The 24,615-nt window shown below is 37.6% G+C and overlaps 1 protein-coding gene across 1 annotated transcript; it reads left to right on the top strand.

The window, feature by feature from the left end:
• Positions 1-3,381: 3,381 nt before the first annotated feature.
• Positions 3,382-21,882, top strand: Yipf7 (Yip1 domain family member 7). Its single transcript, XM_021211300.2, has 6 exons — positions 3,382-3,464; positions 4,876-4,992; positions 8,414-8,571; positions 16,681-16,826; positions 18,502-18,683; positions 20,652-21,882. Exons 2-6 carry the CDS (start codon positions 4,877-4,879, stop codon positions 20,812-20,814), a joined length of 765 nt encoding a protein of 254 aa, XP_021066959.1. The 5' UTR covers positions 3,382-3,464; position 4,876; the 3' UTR covers positions 20,815-21,882.
• Positions 21,883-24,615: the final 2,733 nt, after the last annotated feature.

Raw genomic sequence — 24,615 nt, 5'->3', positions numbered from 1 at the left:
GGGTCCAGCTGCGGGTCCCCTCACCAGTCCGCTCTTTGGGGGCATTTTTAAACCTCTATTTGTCAGGATACCAGCAGTCCAGTTCAATAGGGTGAAGATACCAAACAGGAGCCGGTATCTATGGAATGATCCAGCAGAAACTGTCAAACCTCTGCAGAATTGGAACAAGTCAGAGGGAGCAACGAGAACCATCCAGACTGTCTTTCGAAGTTCTCTGCCGTGACTCTCTCAATGAAGTGAAGATCAGTGAAGATGTGAGACCACCTTGCAAAGCTAGCTATGCAAGCGTGCAGTCACTCTCTGTCTGTGAGTCCTATTTATATTCTCTCCAAACATCACGTGTCCTACCATGGGTCTTACCTCACAGCAAAACACCACGTGAGTCTGCATTTTATGACATACCCAGAAACTTCCACTTTATATGTTTATGAAAATTCCATCATGAATTATTTATTTAGTATAATGTGCTTTTCATTCCTCTCTACTTTCATTGGCCTTCCCTCATTTTCCTCATGTGCAGCTTCTCATTAATGCTCATGCTCTAGCTCTGACTCCTCGATTCATCCTTCAACAGCTATGACTTTATAGTATCCTGTGCTGTGCCGATGTAATGGCCTCCACTAAGCTAGTGTATCCTACCCATTTCTGCATAAAACTCATCAACATCTTTCTATTTCCAAAAACCTGGAATAGTTCTCATTTCATTTACAGCAATTATAGATCATTTGTCAAGACCTACAAATCCTGTGTATTCTGGTCTACATCTCAGAACCATCTCTTTAAGCCTCCCCCTAGTTAAAAGTTTCCACTGGCTATATGTTTAAACCCAGAATAGTCAAACTCCTGTTGCTTTATAGCCTTTGCTTGAAATGATTTCACACAGCCTCCTATGGACCTTTTATCTCTTCAATCAGTTCTATACTCAGAGGTATCTTTTCATGTATCATCACTAAGTTCCCCTTCCCTCATTACTCTTTACATAGTTAATTTCTAACATCATCGTGGATGATCATTGTGCTGCCTAGTTTAAAGTCAATGTAACACAAGCTAAAGACTTCTGAGAAGAGGGAACCTTAGATGAGAAAACACCTCTGTAACATTAGGCTCCAGACAAGTCTATAGGGCATTTCCTTAACTAGTGATCGTTGGGGGAGGGTCCCGCCTATTGTTGGTGGTGCCATCCCAGAGCGGGTGGTTTTATGTTCTTTAAGAAAGCAGGCTGAGCAAACTTTATATGCCCCATACAGGGGAATGCCAGGGGCAAGAAGTGGGAGTGGGTGGGCAGGGGAGCAGGGTGGGGGGAGGGTATAGGGGACATTCGGGATAGCATTTGAAATGTAAATGAAGAAAATATCTAATAAAATAAGTTAAAAAAAAAAGAAAAAAAAAAAGGAAAGCAGACTGAGCAAGTCATGGGGAGCAAGTCAGTAAGCAGTACCATTCCATGGCCTCTGCATCAGCTCCTGCCTCCAGACTCCCGGACTGTTTGAGCTTATGTGCTAATTTCACTTGATAATAAACAGTGCTGTGGAAGTCCAAATAAATGTTTTTCTATCCAAGTCGCTTTGGTCACAGTGTTTTAATGCAGCAATAGAAAGTTTGTAGATAACGCTGAGTAATTCACTGTTAGCTGCAGATATCGTACTAAAATATGACTTTAAATTCAGCACTGCACATCCATTTCTGTAATGAGACACCAAGGCTGAGTCTGCCCAGGCATAGTTGCTCATACCTTTAATACCTTTACCCTGGAGACAGAGGCCAGGGGATCTCTGCTAGCCTTAGGCCAGTCTGGTCTACATAGCTCTAGATCATCCATGACCCCTACCTTCAAAATAAGAAGAGTAGACTCTGGTACTCAATAGATGGTCCTCAATAAATGTGTGGGCATGTTACTTTACCAGTACCATAGAAATAGAAGTTACTAAACAAATTCATTTTCTAAACCAGAATTTGGATGTATCAGGACTCTGCAGTCTTAGAAAGGAGACTTGGCAGAAAGTGAAGTGGCCCTCAGCAATATCTGATTCAGGAAGAATGGAGAGTACTAGCTAGAACAGTTTGCCTGGGTCAGAGCCAGCGTGAAGTTTCTTGGTAGTGAGTCAGAAACACACTACAGATAGCCAGTCGTGTACCTTTCTAGGGAAAGAGTGGGTTAGATTGGATAGAACACAGGGCCCCCAATAGAGGAGCTAGAGAAAGTACCCAAGGAGCTGAAGGGGTCTGCAACCCTATAGGTGGAACAACAATACGAACTAATCAGCACCCCCAGAGCTCATGTCTCTAGCTGCATATGTAGCAGAAGATGGTCTAGTCAGTCATCATTGGGAAGAGAGGGCCCTTGGTCTTGCAAACTTTATATGCCCCAGTACAGGGGGAATACCAGGGCCAAGAAGGGGGAGTAGGTGGGTAGGTTAGCATGGGGGGTAGGGTATAGGGGACTTTGAGGATAGCATTTGAATTGTAAATGAAGTAAATACCTAATAAAAATTGAAAAAAAAAAGAAAGAAAGAAAGCCTCCACTGGCTGGAACTTGCTTGGGAATGGTACAGAATGGTTCTGTATATGAAAACACTAGATCAGTATAGGATGGAACATGGTTAAAAAGAGCTTGTGCTGTAAGCACAAGGACCGGAGTTTGTATACCTCACAGCTATATAAGAAGTCAGCAGCTTTGGCACATCTGTAGTCCCAGTGCTAAAGGATGGAGAGAGCAAGATCCTCGGGGCTTATTGCCCAGCCAGCCTAGACAGTTAGCCAGGTTCAGTACAATTCTTTCTCAGAAAACAGCCTGGAAAATGATGGAAGAAGACACCTAGGGTCAACTACTGGCCACTTGCAATGCTCTAAATGCTCCCCCCTCCCCACAACACAAAACAAACACAAAAACTAGATCAGCATAATATATTTTAATCTCAGCTGCAGAAATTAAAAGCAGGTAAAATCAAGGTCAGGACATAATTCAGCTTCCTAAAAATGTTCAGATCTGGATGAAATGATACCATGTCATTTTATTTTGGTGTTGAGATTTTTGTGTTAAGATCAAATACTGTATATTTATTTTTATCACAGATAAATCATCAGTAAATCTTACTAGGCTGAAAACCACAGTGGGAGAAGGCATCTCAAGCCCCATGCTCTCTCCCTGGATTGCTTCCAATAAATAATCTTGTTCCACAGTTTAGTGGACATACACACTGGATGTATTTCCCTATATTATCATATTCATGTCTGCATGTTGCTCGTTGTGTTTGCAAACCATAAAAAGTGTTATAAGATACTGTGTTTGGTTGTTGGCAGCCTTGCTTTCTTGGCTGTGTCATCTGTCCACTGGGTTAGAGTACAGATTTAGAAAGTTTTATATATAGCCAGTGCGTCATCTTTTCACCCACTGATTAGCTTTTATTTCCCAAGTTCAGCTACGTTTGTTGGAGGATCTTCCCTCTTAGCATACATAGAGGCAGGTATGTATCTGGTCTATCTAATCCTCCTAAAACACTTAGAATTTAAATAAAACACAAAACCGGGTTATGTAAGAAGCCAAATAGCTGTTGCATAAAGCTTGGCTTGTTACCTAAAGTTAGTGTGTAGCCTCAAGAGAAATCAGTCGCTATGCTTCATAGTAACATTTTTTATGGGCTAAGAAATGTATGGTATTAAATTTTAAGCTCTTTATATTGTAAATTGTTAAAAGATTTATTACTAAGTCTTGATTTTTAGTTTTCCTAACTCGTAGCTACTTCATGCACATCACTAATGAAAAGTCCTTATTTATGAAATCAGCTGTATGAATTACTATAACCAACGTCAGCCAGGCTCTCTGTGTTTTACTGAACTGAATAACTTTGATATACTTAACAAGTGTGAGCTGAGTATTTCTGATTAATGGAGCTCTTAGAGTTAAGGCTGCTTTTTTAAAATGTAGTTTAATTTAAAAGTCATCTTTGGTAGTAACATACAGATGACTATAATTATATGAATTACTCCCAGGGGTTTCTAAAGTCACTGTTTTAAAGTAAAAAGGGCTGTCAAAAAAACATAGGATTAAAAACTCAAAAGTCTGTGCTCTCTTCTATAATTTGTATCCAAATAGCCATCCCTGCTTTTCTACTACTTTATTCTGCCAGGTCTTCTTCTCCTTTTGTTCTTTTGTCACATGATATTCCAGGCTTCCATCTAAGTCAAGGTCACACACTCGGGATTAGCAGACGTGACTATTAGCTAAGTGGTGAGCATAGGCACAAGGACTGGGTCCTTAGCCTAGCAGTATGGAGTCCTTTCCCCTCTGACTCATCTAGAACACATGGGTAGCATCCTGAGAAAAGAGAGGAAAATGTTCCACATATTTAATAGGCATTCTCAAATAGAATTAGGAAATACTTTACAGGAAATATTTATAAAATAAAAATATTACCAGCTGTTACTTTTTGCTTTCTTTGTGGTGTGTGTGTGTGTGTGTGTGTGCGCGCGCATCTTTTTGAAAGTGAAAACTTGCATTGTTTAGGACAATTTTGTAGATATCTACCACACCAAGTGTAAAATCTTTCTCTAAACTGCTAAGAATGAGGTATGTGATGTGGGGAGGTGAAGAACATTGGTGATTTCTTTTAGAAAAATTGAAGTCAACCGATAGTCAAAATAAAAAAAAAAATGTGAAAACTTAATAAAGTAGTTGAAGATGGCAGTTTTTAAATAAGTGACTTCCCTGCATATTTTTTTTCTCTCTAATAGTTAATTTACTCTTCCAAATACTATCTTCTTTAATAGGAAGATAGCTATAACCACACCATCAGTTAATCTTAGTATATGTTTCAAAAAGTTTAATTGACTAACAAAGTAAATAATAAACAAACAAACAAATTCTTAATTTTTCAGGATGTCGAACCCAGAACAATATGACATGGACTTCTACCAATCTAATTATATCATTGATAATCAGAACCAGAGTTGTGGCGGTTCTAATGCTTATGGAAATGTTTATGGATCCAGAGAGTAAGTATTGAAAAAGCATGCTCCCATTTTTAGAAGTGCCAGTGCTCTGCCAGTTAGTTTCCAGTAGGTGGGTTTCCTTGAGGGAAGACAAAGTTAACTGCACAGTTTTCAGTGAAGTATTCGCACTAAATGACCAGAAAGGACAGAGAAATTACTCCAGTTTTCTGTGAATAGTTTTTCACTTGGTGCTCATGACAAGTTAATGCTTTATTTATTACTTTAAAAATAATGCTGAAGCATGAGCCTTTTACCCTATATTTGTACAGATGCCGAAAATAGATTGTTATCTATTTAAAAGCATTTATTTTGTCAATTTCTCTCAAAAATTAAGTCTGCTACAAAACAGAGATGGATAAAAGTCAAGGTCTTTTATAATGTCTACTTAATTTTTAAATAAGGATTTTCTACGTGTGTACTGTAATCACATCAACACCCCTTCCTGTGTCCAAACTCACAACCTCTTCCATATGCAAATGAATCTGCTGGTCAATTTTGTGTTGCTCTTTTATGTATAAGTGTTTAATGCTGACAACACGAGAGTAGATAATTTATCAGTGGCCTCTTCCCTGGAGAAAACCATTTATTTCTCTTAGCAGCCATTGGTTGCTGGCTCTTCATCTAGGAATGGGGCCTTTACTCTACTCATGGTGGCATGTCAACTGATGTTATCATTATAATCTTGTTCAGGTAACAATATTGCTGAAATTTCTTGGGTGCTTTTTCTGTCATATATAGAAAACAGTATCTTGCAGTATATGTCCTCTGTCTCTTATAATCTTTCTATTTTTTCTGAAATGTTCTTTTAGCATTAGGTGCTGGGGTTGCATTTTTGGTGTATCAGATAAAGTTGGGCATCCCACAGTCATTTATATACAGTATAGATTTCTATAATGGTCTTGTCTGCTACACAAAGAAGTATCTTTTTAAAAAATAGTCGTCCTTTTTCTTTTATTTTAGTTTTTAAACATTATTTTATTTTTTACTTTATATCCTGCTCACTGCACCCCTCCCAGTCACCTTCTCCCTCAAACCTTCCCCCATTCTCCCTCCCCATCTCCTCTGGGAGGGTGGGGACTCCCCTGGTTATCCCTTCACCCTGGCACATCAAGTCTCCGTGAGGCTAGGCATTTCCTCTCCCACTGAGGTCAGACAAGGCACTTCAGATATATTCATTATTGAAACCTTGCTTCAAATGTAGACAAAGTACCTTTAAAATAGATGCTGGAGAGATGACTTAGAGGTTGAGAGCACTGATTGCTCTTCTAGAGGTCCTGAGTTCAATTCCCAGCAACCACATGGTGGTTCACAACCATCTATAATGAGATCTGGTGCCCTCTTCTGACATGAAGATATATATGCAGAATACTGTGTATAGAATAAGTAAATAATTTTTTTTAAAAAAAGTTCTTATGTTTAAAAAAATACCTTAAAAGTCACAGAAGGGAAGAGGAAAAACAGAATAAATATAATGGAATACGTATAAGATCATCCTACACACATAAGCAGGCTGTGCGGAACTCCTTACTGAGTGGGACTCTAAATGAACAGGAAAGGTACTGTTGTGTAATGTTTCTACAGCTTCAAATTGTGAGTAAATGAAACCTTGTTTAATTTTGGCATTTATGATTTATACTTTGAGAGATAAAGAAAGAGAAAAAGAGTGTTAGAGGTTGAACAAGTACGTTGAGGATTAGGCTGTTTCAGAATGGTCAGTGTAATGATCCAAAGTGAGAAAATGTGATGGGCTTTTCATGTCAGGTGACCTGTTTTATAGAAAGCAGCACATTGCCTTGAAAGGCCTATCCTATTTCTTTTATCCATCTTCTTTTTCAAATGGCATTTCTACTTAAGCACTACCCATATTCTTTCTTTCTTTCTTTCTTTCTTTCTTTCTTTCTTTCTTTCTTTCTTTCTTTCTTTCTTTCTTTTGGCTAAAATTAAGTCTAGTGAGAAGAAGCTAAAAGTTTTATTCTTAAGCCAGGATTTATGGATAGGATAGATCACAATGTTCTCTCCCATTTTGCCCAAACCAACCTTCTTTTCCTACTTAATTATTTATTCCAACACTTATCAGAAATCAGGATACACAAAGTGATAGGTATTAACTCTAAATGAAGTTATGCTGCATCAGTGCTGCTGAACTTGAGAATATAAGCCTTGGTTCCAGCCTATACTGACAGATGAATAATATCTCACATGACTTGAGTAGCTATGGTAATCAGTATGTGTGTTGTGGGGATTTAAAGTTATTAGACCACATCCCTCCTCTTAATGAGATAGTACTGGTTTAATGAATGATAATGTGACTCAATATTCTCTCTATCTCTATAGTTGTATTTGCCAAGTTAGGTGATTTTGCTAAAGGTTAAGTTTATAAAAAAGAATTGAATATGATTTTGTTGTAATTTGTGTCAAGATTAATCATAAAAGAACATCAAAAGTCATTGTGTAAAATATTCTAGTGTAAAGAGATCTCAAGAATTACAAAGTTCATAATCTTGAACTCTATCTTTGGCTATTGGTCTTGTATAAAAACAAAATAAAACATATATATATATATATATATATATATATATATATATATATATATGAAATAAACTGTTTTCATAGACTGTCTTTCTTTTCTCTCTTTTATCCTCTAGCACTACTATAAGTGGTTTAAAAGAATCAGGTATTTTTCAAGTTTCTGATGCATATGATAAAACAAAAAACACACTCATGGATATGTAAAAGCATTATGCTTTGGCAGAAGCAAATTTCTTACTGTAAAAAGAGTTTTGGAACTTAGCTACTCACATACTGTTGAAGGTGCCCTAGGTATTCATGGATAATTTAATGGACAGTAATTTTCTGGGAATAGTCAATAGTGGAGAATACATTTCTCTATGAACAAAACTGAGTTTATAGATTTTTGTTTCATTTTGGTTGATCATACTGCTGAGTTATAATTTTTATTAGCCTCTCTGCAGGTTTTTAGAGAAACGTTAACGTAGTTATTTCCTCATGAAGAGCAGAGAGAATGCTTTTTTCTATGTAGGGAGAAGAGCACTGCTCATAAACTTCAATCTGGAACTCCAAGTAGGATGGTGTGTGGGTCATTTACTTTCCAAACTCTATTTATTTTTCTGTAAAATAGTATTAACAATGCAGTTTTGCCCATATAGAGTTTTAAATGAGAAAAGGGGACAGTGTCCAGTATATTGCTCAATTAAAACTTATTATAAGGCATTGTTATAGAAGCTTTTTCATAAACCCTTTAAGTTTTTGAGTTAAAAGTAACTTTTAAGCAGGTTCATCATTGACTTGGTAAGTATCCCTTAAAATTATGTGAATAATTAGGAGGAAATTGTACTTTCATTTGTTGATTTAACAGGATATTCCTTTTTTGTATGTGAAAATACAGACATCTTTATTTTTCTAGACCACAAGTCCCTGAGCAGCCTTCCTCTCCAGTTCCACCAGAGATGTTCTTGCCATCAGATTATGGAGGGCAGCTTTTTCAGCCAGCATCCAACTTGGATTATTACTCACAGTCTTCCTCAATTGACAGTTTTGATGAAGAGCCCCCTTTGCTAGAGGGTAAGTGAACGTCTTTCTTAATGAGTGTGCAGCTTTAGAGAACCACAGCAATAATCAGTATTTAACCTATTCTGCCACAATGCTGCATACTGGGCTTCATGTGTAATTAATACACAGTTAACAACAGTCAGGCAAGTCAATACGCATAAACCTAAACCACTGTAAGTTTGTTGCATTTGGGGGGGGGCAGCGTTTCCAAGTATACTCGTTCTGTTGCTATGAATCTGTTGCAATACTTCAAGGCTTGCTCACTGTTTCTTGAATTTGGGCTCTGGCAGTGTATAAACAGGAAAGACATGTTATGAAAAGGGGTTTATATCAGACTAGCAACACTTTTCAATCAGCTAATTGTGCCCTTCATAACAGCATTATTTTATTCTTTGCTATTTGCATGGTAGCAAAGGAGATAGTTGCTCCAATTAATACTTCTTTGTGGTAGAAACGAAGGCAAGCCAAACTCTTCTATGGCTCTCACAAGCTCATTGTTTCTCTGTCAGTCTGTCTGTCTCTTGGCAAGGCTAGATGCAGAATACAGTTCCAGTATGTAACAATATTCCTAGGAAGGGAATGCAAGACTTTTGGAGATGAATGCAAGATGAATGTCCAGATAGATTTCAGGAATATTTCTTTTCTATTTCTATTCCTATGCAGACATATTATGTTTGCATTAAGAGTCTTTTTTTTTTTCGATGGAAGTAACAACTCTAGGAACTTGAAATTATCTTGGTTTGACATTAGAGAGCTAAGCAGAAATGTTCACTGATAAATTCCTCCTAGTCCTACAAGGACTCTAAGTGGAATCGAGTGTAAAAGATTTTAATTACCGATATTTTTTTCATACAAAGTATTGCTTACCTAATTTGAACTCAACCACAACCTGGAGTCATCACAGTCTTCTTTCTTTGCCTAAAATAATGGAAAGAGAGAGGGGTGGGGGTGACAGATTTTAGTAATACCGAATAGCACAGAAAATTATGTAATAGATCATTTAGTACCTAAGATGCTATTGAACTTTTGTGGTCAGTCATGTTTAACCAGCTCAGTCTGTTCCTCCTCTGCAATCATGAGACAACTGAAACTTATGAACTATTTTCATTGAGCATTTTGAGTTCACCAAAATCTTTGCCTTCAATGACCAATAAATTGTCTCACTGCATTAAGTAACAGGAATTAAAAATGTAGAAACATATGAATCAATATATAAAACAGTTAAAAACTTGTCTCTAACAATTAACTGCTTTGTGTTGGGTTTGGGGTGGAAGCTGAGAAAACTCACTTCAGATATGGAAGTTTAAAAAAAATGAAACTTTATTTTCTGGGCACATAGGGAGGCAGTCAGTTTGGGATCTGAACCATGTCCCCGAAGGGAAATTGTGCAACATTTTTAAAGGATGGAAACACAAAGAGAGGGGGAGCTGGGAGGAACTGCGGTGTTATTCAATTATATTTGACACTGTCAGTTAAACAAGGAGGTGCCCATTAGAGTCTGGGCTATATCCAGAGCCCCTGGCTTCCAGGTCCTTAATTCATTCTCCTAATCATTAGGTTCAGAGTTCAGAGTGATAAGGGGACAAAGGAATAGGTCATCTTCATATAGTTAATAATGGCCTAACAGGCAATTGGTTATGTATTTTTATAATTTCTTCACTTTGGTTTAGATAACAACAATTCCTATAGTCTTTACCAGTTAACAGACAATTAAGAAAACATTTGGACCCTGCGTTCCATCCAATAGATGGAATGAAGGAGCTAGAGAAAGTACCTAAGGAGGTAAAGGGGTCTGTAACCCTATAGGAGAAACAACAATAGGAACTAACCAGTAACCCCCAGAGCTGTGTCTCTAGTTGCATATGTAGCAGAGGATGGCCTAGTCGGCCCATCAATGGGAGGAGAGGCCCTTGCTCTTGTGCAGATCATATGCCCCAGTACAGGGGAATGCCAGGGCCAGGAAGTGGGAGTGGGTGGGTTGGGGAGCAGGGCAGGGGGAGGGTATAGGGGGCTTTGGGGATAACATTTGAAATGTAAATAAAGAAAATATCTAATAAAAAATTGTTTAAAAAAAAAGATCAGTCTGGCGGTTCTTCAGAAAATTGGACATAGTACTACCGGAGGACCCAGCAATACCCCTTCTGGGCATATACCCAGATCTTCCAACTGGTAATAAGGACACATGTTCCACTATGTTCATAGCAGCCTTATTTATAATAGCCAGAAGCTGGAAAGAACCCAGATGTCCCTCGATAGAGGAATGGATACAGAAACTGTGGTACATTTACACAANGGAGTACTACTCAGCNATNANAAACAATGAATTTATGAAATTCTTGGGCAAATGGATGTATNTNGAGGATATCATCCTTAGTGAGGTAACCCAATCACAAAAGAAGTCACTAGATATGCACTCACTGATAAGCAGATATTAGCCCAGAAACTTAGAATACCCAAGATACATTTTGCAAAACACAGAAAAACCAAGAAGGATGACCATTGTGTGGATACTTCATTCCTCCTTAGAATAAGGAACAAAATACTCATGAAAGGATATAGGTACAGAGACAAAATTTAGAGCTAAGATGAAAGGATGGACTATCCAGAGACTACCCCATCCGGGAATCCATTCCATCATCAGCCACCAAACCAAGATACTAATGCACATGCCAGCAAGATTCTGCTGAAGGGACCCTGATACAGCGGCCTCTTGTGAGGCTATGCCAGTGCCTGGCAAACACAGAAGTGGATGCTCACAGTTAGCTATTGGATGGAACATAGGGCCCCCAATGGAGGAGCTAGAGAAAATACCCAAGGTATTGTAGGGGGCTGCAACCCTGTAGGTGCAACAACAATATGAACTAACCAGTACCCCCTGAGCTCGAGTCTCTAGCTGCATATGTAGTAGAAGATGGCCTGGTCGGCCATCATTGGGAAGAGAGGCCCAGGGCCAAGTAGTGGGAGTGGGTGGGTAGTGGAGCAGGGGCGGGGGTGAGGTATAGGGAACTTTCAGGATAGCATTTGAAATGTAAATAAAGAAAATAATAATAAAAAATTGTTTAAAAAAAAGAAGAAGAAGAAGAAAAAGAAAACAAGAAAACATTTGGAGAAGGGGGATAGGTGTTCATTTCTAGTCCTGGGAATATGAACTTGTTTGACCCTGCCAGCAAGATGGAGAGGTTGTCCTTGAGATGGCTTGATTCAGCCATCTGACTCTTTACAAGTTGACCTTGAGATATCTGAACTCAGATGACCGTTTACAGCAGAAGCAGTTCAGCTGTAAGTAAGTGCCAAGCTCCCCTAGGGACTGGGACCTTGAATTTAGTTTCTCCCTACGATTAAATGGAGTCTGAAAACAAAACAGTAGTACTTAGAACAAGTTCCTTTTGCTTGTTCCCAACATTCCCTAGGAACAAACAATGAAACATTTGAATTGTCTTTTTTTCCAGCTACTATGCTAATTTCTCATATATATATATATATAGTATATGCACATAAATAGTTCAAAAGGAAATATTATTCTTCAATGAAAATATTTGTTTTGAGTATTTTAAAATAAAATTCAATCATGTTATATTATAAGGTCTTCTTTTCATAACTGTATAATAAGTTCTTTAAAGTCATTAAGTGTTAGAAAACATGATTTATAATGGTTGTATAAATCTTATGCCACAATCTAAATGTACCTTAGAGGTTGTAGCCTATAATAAGGAATATTTTGATGAACTTCATAGTTAAAATCTTTTGTCCTATGAAGTCTTTGAGATATGTCTGGACCACCGGGAAAATGTGGTCAGAAGGTATTTGGAACATAGCCAGCTGTCCTTTCTACTGAACTTTATAATAAAATATGCAATATCTATGGCAATTCTCTAGTTAAAAAAATAAGGAAAGATGAATACTTTATATTTTAATCTATTAGAATTCAGAAAGCTATCCATTCTTTCCATGTTTGTGCTTTTTGCTGTATTAGTTTTAAATTCAATTTCCATTCCTTATTTTAAGATATATTTAGATAAAAATATGTTAATAACTTTCTAGAAGATGCAATTGAAAAAGGTCCTTTTTGTCCACCTTAATTTCAATATAATTCTTGCACAAGTGTTTGGGAACACGTGGAAATCTTAGCATTTATATTTTAAATTTGAGGATGATATTTCTTGGAGACTTTTCTACAACTGCAGTTTTGGTTAGATCCAGTTTCTCTAGATCAACACACTATCTACACCAATTTCCTCGAAGATGCTCAGATTTTAAAGTACTATGTTTGTTCAAAATTTCCTAAGTTATACATACACTATAAAGTAAAAAATAAAAATTCACCCTGGTATAATGGTCAACCTCAGCCTGTCAAATGAGAAAAGTTACTGGTATTTTTTTCTTTTCTGCTTGTACCACAGGCTGGTACTTACATGTGAAAGGTTAGTGCCATAATTTATGTAAAAATAAAGATCTCAATTCACTTTTATACTTTATATCATATACTTTACTACCACTAGATGACAGCAAAACAATAAATTTTACATTCAAGTTTTATAGAGGTTACATCTTCAGTTTTGTACAATAAGGTGTTACATTGAGACCCCTACAATGAATACTTGGCAATAAGTTTAGAAACAAAATATTACAGACATGTATATTCAGTTGAAAACATTAAATGTTTTTCTCATGAAAACATTTAGTACATCCTATATCCATTCACAATTTTATGACTTGGTACTGCAGGCCTTAATTATGCCATCAAATAAGTGTTCAAAATCAGTAATGACATTGCATAAAGCATTTTTCCCTAATTTTTTTCAGAAATAACTACTCTTTTTTTAAGGAAAAAATGTATTTTGTACCAAAACCACTTAATTGCGATTAATAACTAAAAATGAATTTTAAAGTGACATAAGCCTGGCATGGAATTAATTTAAACTGTAATGTTTCTTAATTTTATGGTCTTCTGTCATTTAAAAAATTACATTAAGATCTTGACCCATTTTAAGCTTGTTGAACCATTCACCTCCTCCAGTGTGCATGATCATAAGATACAATATACTGAAGGCAAAGGAAAACTGTGGAACCAGAAATTCAAAGAACTGGCTCACTCTTAAAATGATTGAGATTATACTATAGTTACATGATTTGTCCCTTTCCTTTCCCAGTCCCTTTCCTTTCCCTGTCCACACGCACACACACGCACACACGCGCACACACATGCACACACACACACACACACACACGCTCACACACACACACACACACACACACGCAAGCACGCACACGCAAGCACGCACACGCACACGCACACGCACACACACGTGCACACACACGCACACACACACACACACACACAAACATACATAAATATACTTAGATACAACCTGCTCAGCCTGTATACTGTTGCTTGTATGTGTACTTTCAGGTGCTCACTGTTTCATAATGTTTATGTTTCTCTCTCCTTGTTTACCTTTTTTCCTAACTCACTGCTAGAGAACAAATCCAGATCAAAGCAACTGCTTTAACCTATGACAAAAGTAGGTTTAAGTGATCCCTTCTGCCATGCGGAGGATGACAAATCTCAGCCAGGGTACTGTATGTGCAAAAGTTTATCTCTATAGGTTAGCTCATGCACGTGTCCTGTTGTCCCTCCAACAGTTTCTAAGTTGTTGAAAGAAGGCCCCTCTCTGACATCAGGATCATTAGAAATCCTTCTTGTGCAAAATATCAACTTTGGAAAGTATTTAATTGGTACCTGCCACCATTAAAAAATATGAGAATAAAGATGTGGCTCAATGGAGCATAGTTTGCCTGGACCCCCTTTCTATAAATGAATGAATGAATGAACGAATGAATGAATGAATAAATAAATAAATACATAAATAAATAAATAGCTGAACTTTTCTCATTATCTGACCAGAGACATTTGTACATGCTTGAGAGAGCAGGTGAATTTAGGAAGGGTAGCTTTTTCCACGGGAAAGACTGAAGTAGGTAGATGGTTGATAGAAATTGACAGATACAAGAAACCTAGATAAATTATATATATATGATATATCATATATCATATATCATATATATATATATATATATATATGATAGGTAGGTAGGTAGATAGATACATAGATGATAGATACAGAGACATATAGGTATATAGATAGACAGAAAGACAGACAGACAGATGACAGGTGATAAATAGATGTGACAGATGATAGAGGTGATAGATGGATGAATGGATAGATGATGATAAAGAATAAATAGACACGTGATTGATGGATAAGTAGACAGACAGACAGACAGACAGACAGATGCTAAATTAGTTGTACATGGACCTAACTTGTAATGCTTTACAGGAGTATGATTGGCTAATATGGAAATGTATTACTCACTTTTAGACTTTGAAAGTTATTTATTATCATTTTAATAAGTAACATTATAAAATAATAGCCAGTGTAATATGTAGATAATATATAAAGAAGAGTTAAAAATCTCATAAATTGATATTGTACTGCTAAAGATTAGCAGAATTAAGTACCTACCATATATGGTATAAGTAAACCAGCTTCTCTATAAACATAATGCTCTTCAAGAATTTTGTTGTTTCTGAAATCAGATGGGTAAATTTAAGAAAAGTGATATATACAGATAAGAATACATAAAACATATTTATATTTTCTAGTTAACAATATACAACAATCATATTTATGTTTGAATGAACTACTCTTCAAAAATTTATTTGAGAATGTATGCAGAGAAGTTTTTGAATCTAGAGAAACGTGACACATTTAGCCCCAAATATTCATGCCACAATTTGTCTCATTGAAATTGTATTAAATATTTGACATTAAATAAGTGTAGATGTTGTTATTTTACTGTAAAAATTGGCATTCCACAGCAGCCAGACCTATTGTTTTAGGTTGTAACCCTGCTCCTACCTGAGTGAGGGCTTCTACGGTATCCAGCAGTCAGACAGAAATGGCTTCCTAGCAGCCCTTGCTTTACCATCTGAATTCTACTCAGTTTCCTTTGCTTTCGCTTTTGAAAGTTCAATCTTATGATCTTTAAAACATTTCTTGCAGGGATGGAGAGCTGGCTCTGCATTTACGAGCACCTACTGTTCTTCCAGCGGCCCCTAGTTCAGTTCCCCACACTAACACAGTTTCCTTACAAACCAAGTCAGATTCTCTGATCTTACATTTTTGATATCGATTTTTCTCCTGGATGTAAGCCTTAGTTAATCATTATTTCTGCTCTTCTTTACCCCCACCTTTACATCTAAGTACATGCCTATGTACTGAACAAATACCATATGGTAATGATAAAAAAGGAAGTTACTTCATCTCTCAAAATCCTGCCCATCTGATGAATAAAATAGGAACGAATCCACACTACTTTTTATCATGTGTGTGAGACCAGTGTTTGTAGATCTTGGGAGGCCGGTAAACCCTGAGCAATCAATCAGAGCTTGCTTTAAGCGAAATGATTTTATTCTAATACTCTCCCTTACAAAAGGAAGAGATTAACTTGTCCCTTGTATTTAATCTTTGAGTATATTGACTCAGTCTCCCAGTGCATTGATTTATAAACATCTGCATGTACATCGTGGTTACAGCTCTCTGCAGGAAGAGTCCTACACTTTCTTCCTCGTGGAGGTTTTATCAATGTAGAGCAAGGTTATTGTTCTTATTAGGAAGGATGAAGGGAAACTCTAGGGCTAAACTGAACGTCATCGCGTAATTATGCAGTGAGTGATGCGGCCTGATTACAGAAGTGCTCACAGCTGAAAATGTGGGTGGAGAAAATATCTGACAGGGGTGATTGAGACACTTTTAGTCTCTTAACCACAGTGATAGGTTTTACTGTATGTCAATTCCAGTGCTTTTAGCTAGAATTAAAATTTTACTACACGTGCCCGATGAAAATTTTCCTACCAGATATTTTTTTCTTTTAAGTATTTCTTTGAGCGTATTGTTTGCTTGCTATAGCTCACACTTTAGATTGTGAAAACAACTAGGTAAATTCTCTTAGGATACCATGAAAAAGTAGATATACTATCCGTGAAGGAATATAAATAATTCTTTTTTTTTCCTATATGTACCTTCGACTATTCATTCTTTTTTTTTTCCCCCCCCGCAGAACTTGGAATTAATTTTGATCACATATGGCAGAAAACCTTGACGGTGCTAAACCCAATGAAGCCAGCAGATGGCAGCATCATGAATGAAACGGATCTCACAGGACCCATCCTTTTCTGTGTGGCTCTGGGAGCCACACTGCTTATGGTATCTTCCGACAGCTAAACTGACATTTCTTGACTTGTCTTTATGAGTGCTACTTTTGAAGAGATTTCTAGAAAAAAAACAGAAGAAATTTTCTTTCTATCATGCCTTAGGATACGACCTTGTATCCCATCACATTAACAAATAGGTTTAGAGATACGTGACAATAACACCAGTACTCGGGACCATGGTGCTCCCTAGTCAACAGTCCAGCCGTTCTGTGGTTAGATACAGAAGGCAGGCTCAGCTAAACAGCCTCTCTCAGCACACACACATTAATACACACACACACAAACACATACACACATGAACACCCCTACACACACATGAACACACACACACACACACACACACACACACACACACACACACACAAGTAGTTTCTTCTAATGCAGCTATATATTTCAAATGTGGTTTTAAAAGTATGTGTGATTATATACATGATTTCTTACCCTTTGTTAAGTTTAAAATACTACCCAGTCAGGGTACTGAATGCAGTCTAGTTTCTGAGTGGTCAGTGATCACATTCTTTTCCTTCTATATAACAAGCTCCTTCCTTGTAGCACATATAAAACGCCAGTGCTGTTTAACTCAAACACTGTCAACCAGAGTTCCCACTCATTCTCAGGGCTCCCTTCTCTTTTTTATAGTAATATGTTACTCTTGATTAAGCTACTATGTAAGGCCATGGCAATTAATCAAATAGTCAGAAACAATCAATATAATATATTAACCCATCCTTCCCTTGCAAGTTGTTTGTAATGTAACACTTGTATGCTTTTCTGTGGAATATGTTACGATTACCATCTCCTAAAGGGCAGTGGTGCTAGTTTCATCATCCAGATCACAGGAGTTAAGTACCTTCTCTTGTCTGTCATTCCAACCCTGAGGAAATGGGCATATAAGGTACACGGATTTGACCAGACTGAACTATTTAACAAGACCCCATCTCATAAAAGAAGACTGGGATGTAGTTCAGTGGTAGAGCAGGTGCTTAAAATCTACAAGGTCTGGGACTTGATCCTCTGAATGACAAGAAGCTTTTGTTAGTGCTTAATTCGAAGAAAACTGAGTATTTTAGATCAAGTTTAACTAATAAAAATCAATTGTCTAGGTAGGGTTTAGACATTTGTGGTAAAATCCCAGACAATTTATTTTCCATTTCAATATTAAACCTTGCTCAGCATTTGAAACAAACTCTTAAAATAGCATTTTTAGTGATACTAAATGTAAATTTCTAAAACTGTATTAGATGTTTTATTCTTCTCATCAACCATTCAGCTATGCAGTAAATATGGGGCCAAAAGATAGGTTTCACTGCTGTCACATTCTATAGACTATGAATGGTTTTAAAAGTTACAGTGGCAAAATTTCCTATTTTTTGTAGCATGACTAGCCTGTCCCAAATTATATATATATATATATATATATATATATATATATATATATATATAATTTAATTAAATATATATATATATATAATTTAATTATACATAATAGATACATGTTATCAAGGCGTTTATTTTGGAGATTATAATTCTTGTTATATAGGCAGTGTGTTTTTACACTTTAACCCGAATCTTCAGTGACCTGGTGATGTATCTACCATGATATTCAGTAGCATCGAGTACACTTTCAAATGCTTTGTTTTCTAATTGCTTTTTTTGCGTTGCTTCAGGCAGGAAAAGCCCAGTTTGGTTATATATATGGCATGAGTGCCATTGGCTGCCTTGGGATTCACGCCTTACTGAACTTGATGAGCTCTTCCGGGGTGTCATATGGCTGTGTGGCCAGTGTGCTGGGATATTGCTTGCTCCCCATGGTCATCTTGTCCAGCTGTGCAGTTTTCTTTTCGCTGCAGTAAGTGTCTATGCTAATTGACCCCGAATGCACAATCTTTGCCCATGCCTGCCAGACCAGGACAATCATGAAGGTTTCTTAATATTTTGTCAATGGAAATGGAGGGATTATGCTTATTAAAAGCTACATATATATTCAGGGGGAAAAAGTAGGTCAATTTGGCTGGGGAGCTGTTCCTATTTAACTAGTTTAAAAAATAAATCCAACCATGTAATATTTAAAACTTGTACCTTTAAGTTGTCACATTTTTCAATATAAACTATTGGCATGGGTAATATAACAACTGAACAAAATTCACTTATTTGATTTTGGAAGAGTAAATGCCTGCTGAATTCTGACAAATTACTTCAGTGCCCAGGCATCTGCCTTCTGGGCTAGGAGCAACTGCTATTTCTCAGCTGGGCTCCTCACAGTAGAGAACTCCCAGGAACGCCGATGAGGATATTAATTCTGGAGAATTTACCAGCATACAGGCTCAGTCAATACAATTTTTGTCTTTTCTTTCTTCATTTAGGCAGCTGGCATTTGCAATTCAAAACTATTCATAAGGATACTTTGACTTGTTTCCCACAGTACTTTCCCAAGGCTCTTGCATAATGCGAGCACTCGGTGACAGCAAGCAACAACCTCACAGTTACCTGCCTTGTCCACAAAACACATAGAAATAAACACTTACCCTTGAGCTCATTCTTTCATGGCCAAAGGAGATGTAATTTGCACTTTCTTCTGGGATGATGCAGGGCATAGGTTGTTAATGCTACACTGGAAGGGATATTGTCATATGAGAGCCTATTGATACAAAGGTAATATGATTAAAGAAGCAAAAATGTATGATATTCTTGCTATTATAAATTGTTATCCTTATGAAATTACTCAGAGTGATTTAAACATGTTCATTTTGCTTCATATGGCCTCATTTTTTATTATAACGTTCTTGAGAATTACTGGAACCAAACATTGCTTTATCAGTGATTACACAGATTTAACAAAAGAATATGACAGGAAATGGACAATGTGAATGCATAGATAGATCAGTTATGATTACTCAGTTCTAGCCACAGACAAATGCTACCTTTTGTATAACTGTTTACTCTAGCAGGTTGCTCTGCTTACAGAGCTGTGCTATATAGAAGTTTGACAACTTTGTCTGATAGGTTTTGCAAAATAATAGCACTGTGGTGTACCATCTTTTTTGGTAAGAGTACTTTCAGTGACTTTGGTATTTAGAGCATCTTACATGATTTGGGTGCTAGACTGTTCGTGTAATTTAGATTTGGAAAATCACTACATGTTTAGACTTTTTGTTTTCATCCTGAAATTGTGTGTAAGCTTCTCACCACTGTGATGAAGTACTTGAGAAAGTCGTCTTATAAAGAGGAGAAATTTATTTTGGCTTTCAGTTTGGAGCAGGTTTGTTAAATTTCTTCTGTGGAGGGTTAGGTACGGTGATAAGGAAAGTGAGATGGAAGCAGCTGCTCACCTTGGTACCCAGGAGGAAAGAGAACAAGTTGGCAGGGGTGGGCGGGCTAAACTTCTTCCCTCTAGGTTCTGCCCCCAATGTTGTTAGCTCTACCACATCCAGCTAGAGCTACCAATTCAATGTTTAGCCAATAGACTTTGTTAAAATCCAAAAGCCATAACAGACAACTCAGAAATACATTACATGGAACGGGAATAAAGTAGGAATGTTAATAAACGAGACGGATTATAACCATGGCTTCTGCTTTTGCTTATTCTATATTTACTAAAGTATAAAAGGATCAGTCCTGAATTGCAGATTTTAATGAAATATTTTCTGGCTGCCTGAGGCCTTGTAAGCTCATTCAGGTAATCAATCTCCTTTGCAAATGGAGACTGATGTTCTGAACAGATGTACCACCTGCACTTCAAAGGTAGTTCTGAGTCAGCCTCCCCCCACCCACCTTCCCTTCAGGCATAAGGCATCTGTCATCTTTGTCTCTCCTACAGGGGTACCATAGGAACGGTGTCAGCCCTGATCATCATTACCTGGTGCAGTCTCTCAGCTTCTAAGATCTTCATTTCGGCCTTGGCCATGGAAGGACAACAGCTTCTTGTCGCTTACCCCTGTGCCTTACTTTATGGACTCTTTGCCCTTCTGACCATTTTCTAGAGACTGTTTGACGTGACTTTGCAAGATCCTACCTGTTTGCTCTTCAGATTTTTTCCGGAAGTGCATAGCCACTCAAATCCTGTGAGATAACTTCTATGTTATTTCTGTTGAGAGAATGTTAAGCAGAGAGACAAGACAGTGCTCAATGCCAGTGCTCTATTAGCCTGTTGGTGGGGATGATGTTTTGATTTTTTTTTTTTAGCCTGGAGCATTAAAACAGTTAAAATATTTTGAAATATTAAGAGATACAGTCTCAGTGCTGATAAATGCTGTTTTTCTCAATAGACATGCTTCTTAGAAATTGTAAGCAAAATACCATCTTATGCTTAACATTTATTAACTCTATAATAAATATTTTTCAAAAACTTTCATAACTCTGTATGTGGTTAAAAGTTACACAGTTTGGCACCTTTGGAGAGTTCTGAGGTTTTATCTATCTGGAGTCAAAGAAACCCCTTCATTTACCTTAACAGCTGTTATTCGGTGTCATTTAGATAATGTATTGACTCAACACATTTTCAGATTCTCACTTCCCTCTCATCTGGTCTAAATGCTAAGGTCTATTACTACAGCACTCCCTTGCATATATCCAAAGTAATTTTGCTATATTCTCTCTAAATTGATAAATGTCCCTACAGGAAATTCCACCTATTTTGTATTAATGCTATTGAAGTTTTTGAAATAGTTCCTCAGCACTGCCCTTTAATCCTTATACTACATTTAGGTTTGAAATTTGTTTTCCTACTCAGATGACCAAATAACACCAATACTTTTCCTGCCCGAGTCCCTAATCTTTCTTCCTTTCCTATCTGTTATTTTGGTCCTATTTTCTTTAGAGCCATAAGCATGCAGATCACTACTGCATCTTCCCACCCCATCATCTGCTTATGAGAGATTCTACTTATGTCTACTTTGCTTCCCTTTTATCGCCTTCTACTCTCCACATTTCTCTTCCCTCCATATCTAGTATTTTCTCTCAACCTTCATTCGAAAAAGCACATAAACGTGAACTAGTGCCTCCTAACTCAAAAATTTCAAGTGTGACCTATTTCTCTAGTCTACTGTATAGAAAAAAATAACAAAACAAAACAACAACAAAAAAACAAAAACAAAAAAAAAAACAAAACAAAACCAAAAAAAACCTTTGGAAAGGGTTACCTTGTCTCTGAATCTACCTTATTATTTCCTCTTTACCCTTCCTGGTCATCTAGGCAGGAATTCTTCATCCTGTTACCATGACAACCTTCATCAAATGGGTGATGACATCCAGCCATTATTTTTCAATTTCATCTCATTTGGTAAGTGGTATTGGCTTGGTCTTATTTTGCCAGTTTCTAGTTTGGTGTTGTGCTTCATCATATATCTTTCCCATGAATGTCCAATGGCCAATTCTCTTAGCCCCATATCCTTGGCTGGTCTTTCTCCTACCTTTAAATCATGAATCTAATATTAAGTTATTACCTGTGATCATTCAGTTAAATGGCTTTCACATGTAGTGACTCCAAGATTCCATCTGTATTGGCTTCCTTGAACTCCTGGTATCTATACAATTGATACTTAATATCTACATTTGATTTTTCATGTGTTAAACTCCTATATATTATGCCATATGATAAGCTCATAATCCCCTGATTTCTATCCTGCCTTCCTCATTTTTCTTTAGAATCTCTTTGTTTTTGTGGTAAGTGGAGTCTTGACCACTCTTGTTTTTAACCAGCATCTTGTCCAATATTTGGTTTAACGTGTCCTGAAAATGCGTTTTAAATGGGACAGTATCTCACGAGCTCTGCTTTGCTTAGGATGCGAAGTGTTCCTTCAGAGGTCTTCTATGTGTCAGGCATCCTTCTCAGACGTGTGCTTTCAGTGAGTGAGTCATGAATGGAGCATGAGGTCAGGAACATAATCCATGAACGAGTGCATTGGTGAATTCTTAATCTGGTGATGTTGCTGGGAGGATATAGAAAGCAGGAGATTGGGTCAGCTTGGAAGAAGTCGATCACAGAGGTTTCGCCTTTAACTGGCATATCTAATCTGTGCCCCATGCCTGTCTGTTTGAAGTGAACCTCTTTGCTCTGCCACACTCCTCACCAGGACACTGCGTCTCACCCCACATAGGCATAGAATTGATGGGGTCCCAAACTTTGAGTCCCAAACAAGTCTTTCTTTTCTAAAGCTGTTTGCTCAGCTCTCTTACCAAAGTTACAGAAAAGTGACTGACACAAGCTCTTTCCCAGCCAGCACCACGCAGGCCGCTGGAACTGCTGGCTAAGGGAAATGGTCTACGCTCTGACTTCTTTCCCTCATGCATTCTCTGCAGCAGGCTTCTGTATATACACAGGATATGAGAGCCTTTGAATATGTGTATTTATTTATGGTCAGACCAACCCAAGGCCCTTTTATGGCATGCATTTGTACTTACAACCCCCCCCCCCACCTCCTTTTCACAGCTCACATGCTTTCTAGTCAAAGTTCGGTCTTTGGAATAACAGATAGCATTCTCTGGAATCCCGTTAAGAGTTGTAAATCTCTGGTCCAGCCCCAGAACTTCTGAATCAGAGTTTGCATTTTAACAAGATCCCAGATGAGTTAAATGCACAATAAATTTTTAAAGCGCTTTCCGGCATGACCTGGCCTTGTGACATGCTTTGCCTTCTTAACTTCACACCTTCAATTCACTATCACACCTTCACTATCCTCACTTTTGCTTCTCACACTACACAGTTTATCACCTGCGAAGCATTGCATTTACTCGGTTTACCTGCAGCGTGCTTTTCTGTCGGACATGGCGTAGGATCCAGCTCTGTATTCATGTCACTTCCTCATCTGAGTCTGCATGTTGTTCTTCTTGTTCTTCTTCTTCTACTAAGGCACATTCCACTCAGCCTCACTCTACTAACTCTCCTCTGTTGCACACTGGGGTAATTGAAGTGGTTTAATCTCATGTACCTCAATTTCTTTACTTCTATGCTCGCTCTCCTCATCCAGACGATAAACATGTTGAAGCCAAACTCCTTACCCGGAAACAACATTCCTGGAAGTTTATTTCTGTTTTTGTTTTTTTCAAACTACTTTTCGTTGCTCTTTGAAATTTTCTATTTCTATTTTTGGGGTGAATGAGTGAATAAATAAATAAGGGAAGGATTGACACAGTGATTGAAAATAAATACCTGTGGTAAATAAGACAGCCGAAGCTGAGCGGTGAGTGTGGGAAGACTAGACAAAGAAAGCCAATAGACAGTAAGCAAACAAGCAAGATAATTACTAAAGTGTGAGCATGCTCACATGCCAGAATGTGGAAAGGAAGAATGGCAGAGGGCTTGAACTGTTGCCGTTTAATAATCCATTAATAGACAAGTTAATTAAGTGTTGAGTCTTCTTTTGATTTTTGGTTTTGATTTTTGGCTTCATTATTCATTTATTCACTTTACATCCTGATTACAACCTCCACTTCTTCTCCTTCTCCTAGTCTCACTGTTATAAATCCTTCTGTCAATAACCCCTCCCCTTCCCCTCTGAAAAAGTGAATCCTCGCTTGGGTACCAACCTATCTTGGGACATCTATCTCCAGCAGGACGAAGCCTAGCCTCTCCCACTGAACAAACAGCCCAGTGTGGTAGAAGGGGGTCCAATAGCAGGCAACAGAGTCAGAGAGAGCCCCCACCTCAATTGTTAGGGGACCCACACAAAGACCAAGCTGCACATCTGCTCTGTGTGTGGGGGGCTGCCTAGGTCCAGCCCCTGTTGTTTGATGGTTTAGTCTGTGAGCCCTATGGGCCCAGGTTAGTTGACTGTGTAGGCCTT

Source organism: Mus pahari, chromosome 13 (assembly GCF_900095145.1).
Source record: "Mus pahari chromosome 13, PAHARI_EIJ_v1.1, whole genome shotgun sequence".
Lineage (NCBI taxonomy): Eukaryota > Metazoa > Chordata > Mammalia > Rodentia > Muridae > Mus > Mus pahari.
The sequence above is the reverse complement of the archived record's forward strand: the minus strand, read 5'-3'. Positions and strand labels throughout refer to the sequence as shown.

Coding starts and splice junctions, on each gene's coding strand:
- Yipf7 (XM_021211300.2), top strand. CDS start 4,877: ATGTCGAACCCAGAACAATATGACATGGACTTCTACCAATCTAATTAT. Junction 4,993..8,413: donor AATGTTTATGGATCCAGAGA/GTAAGTATTGAA, acceptor TTATTTTTCTAG/ACCACAAGTCCCTGAGCAGC. Junction 16,827..18,501: donor TGGGAGCCACACTGCTTATG/GTATCTTCCGAC, acceptor GCGTTGCTTCAG/GCAGGAAAAGCCCAGTTTGG.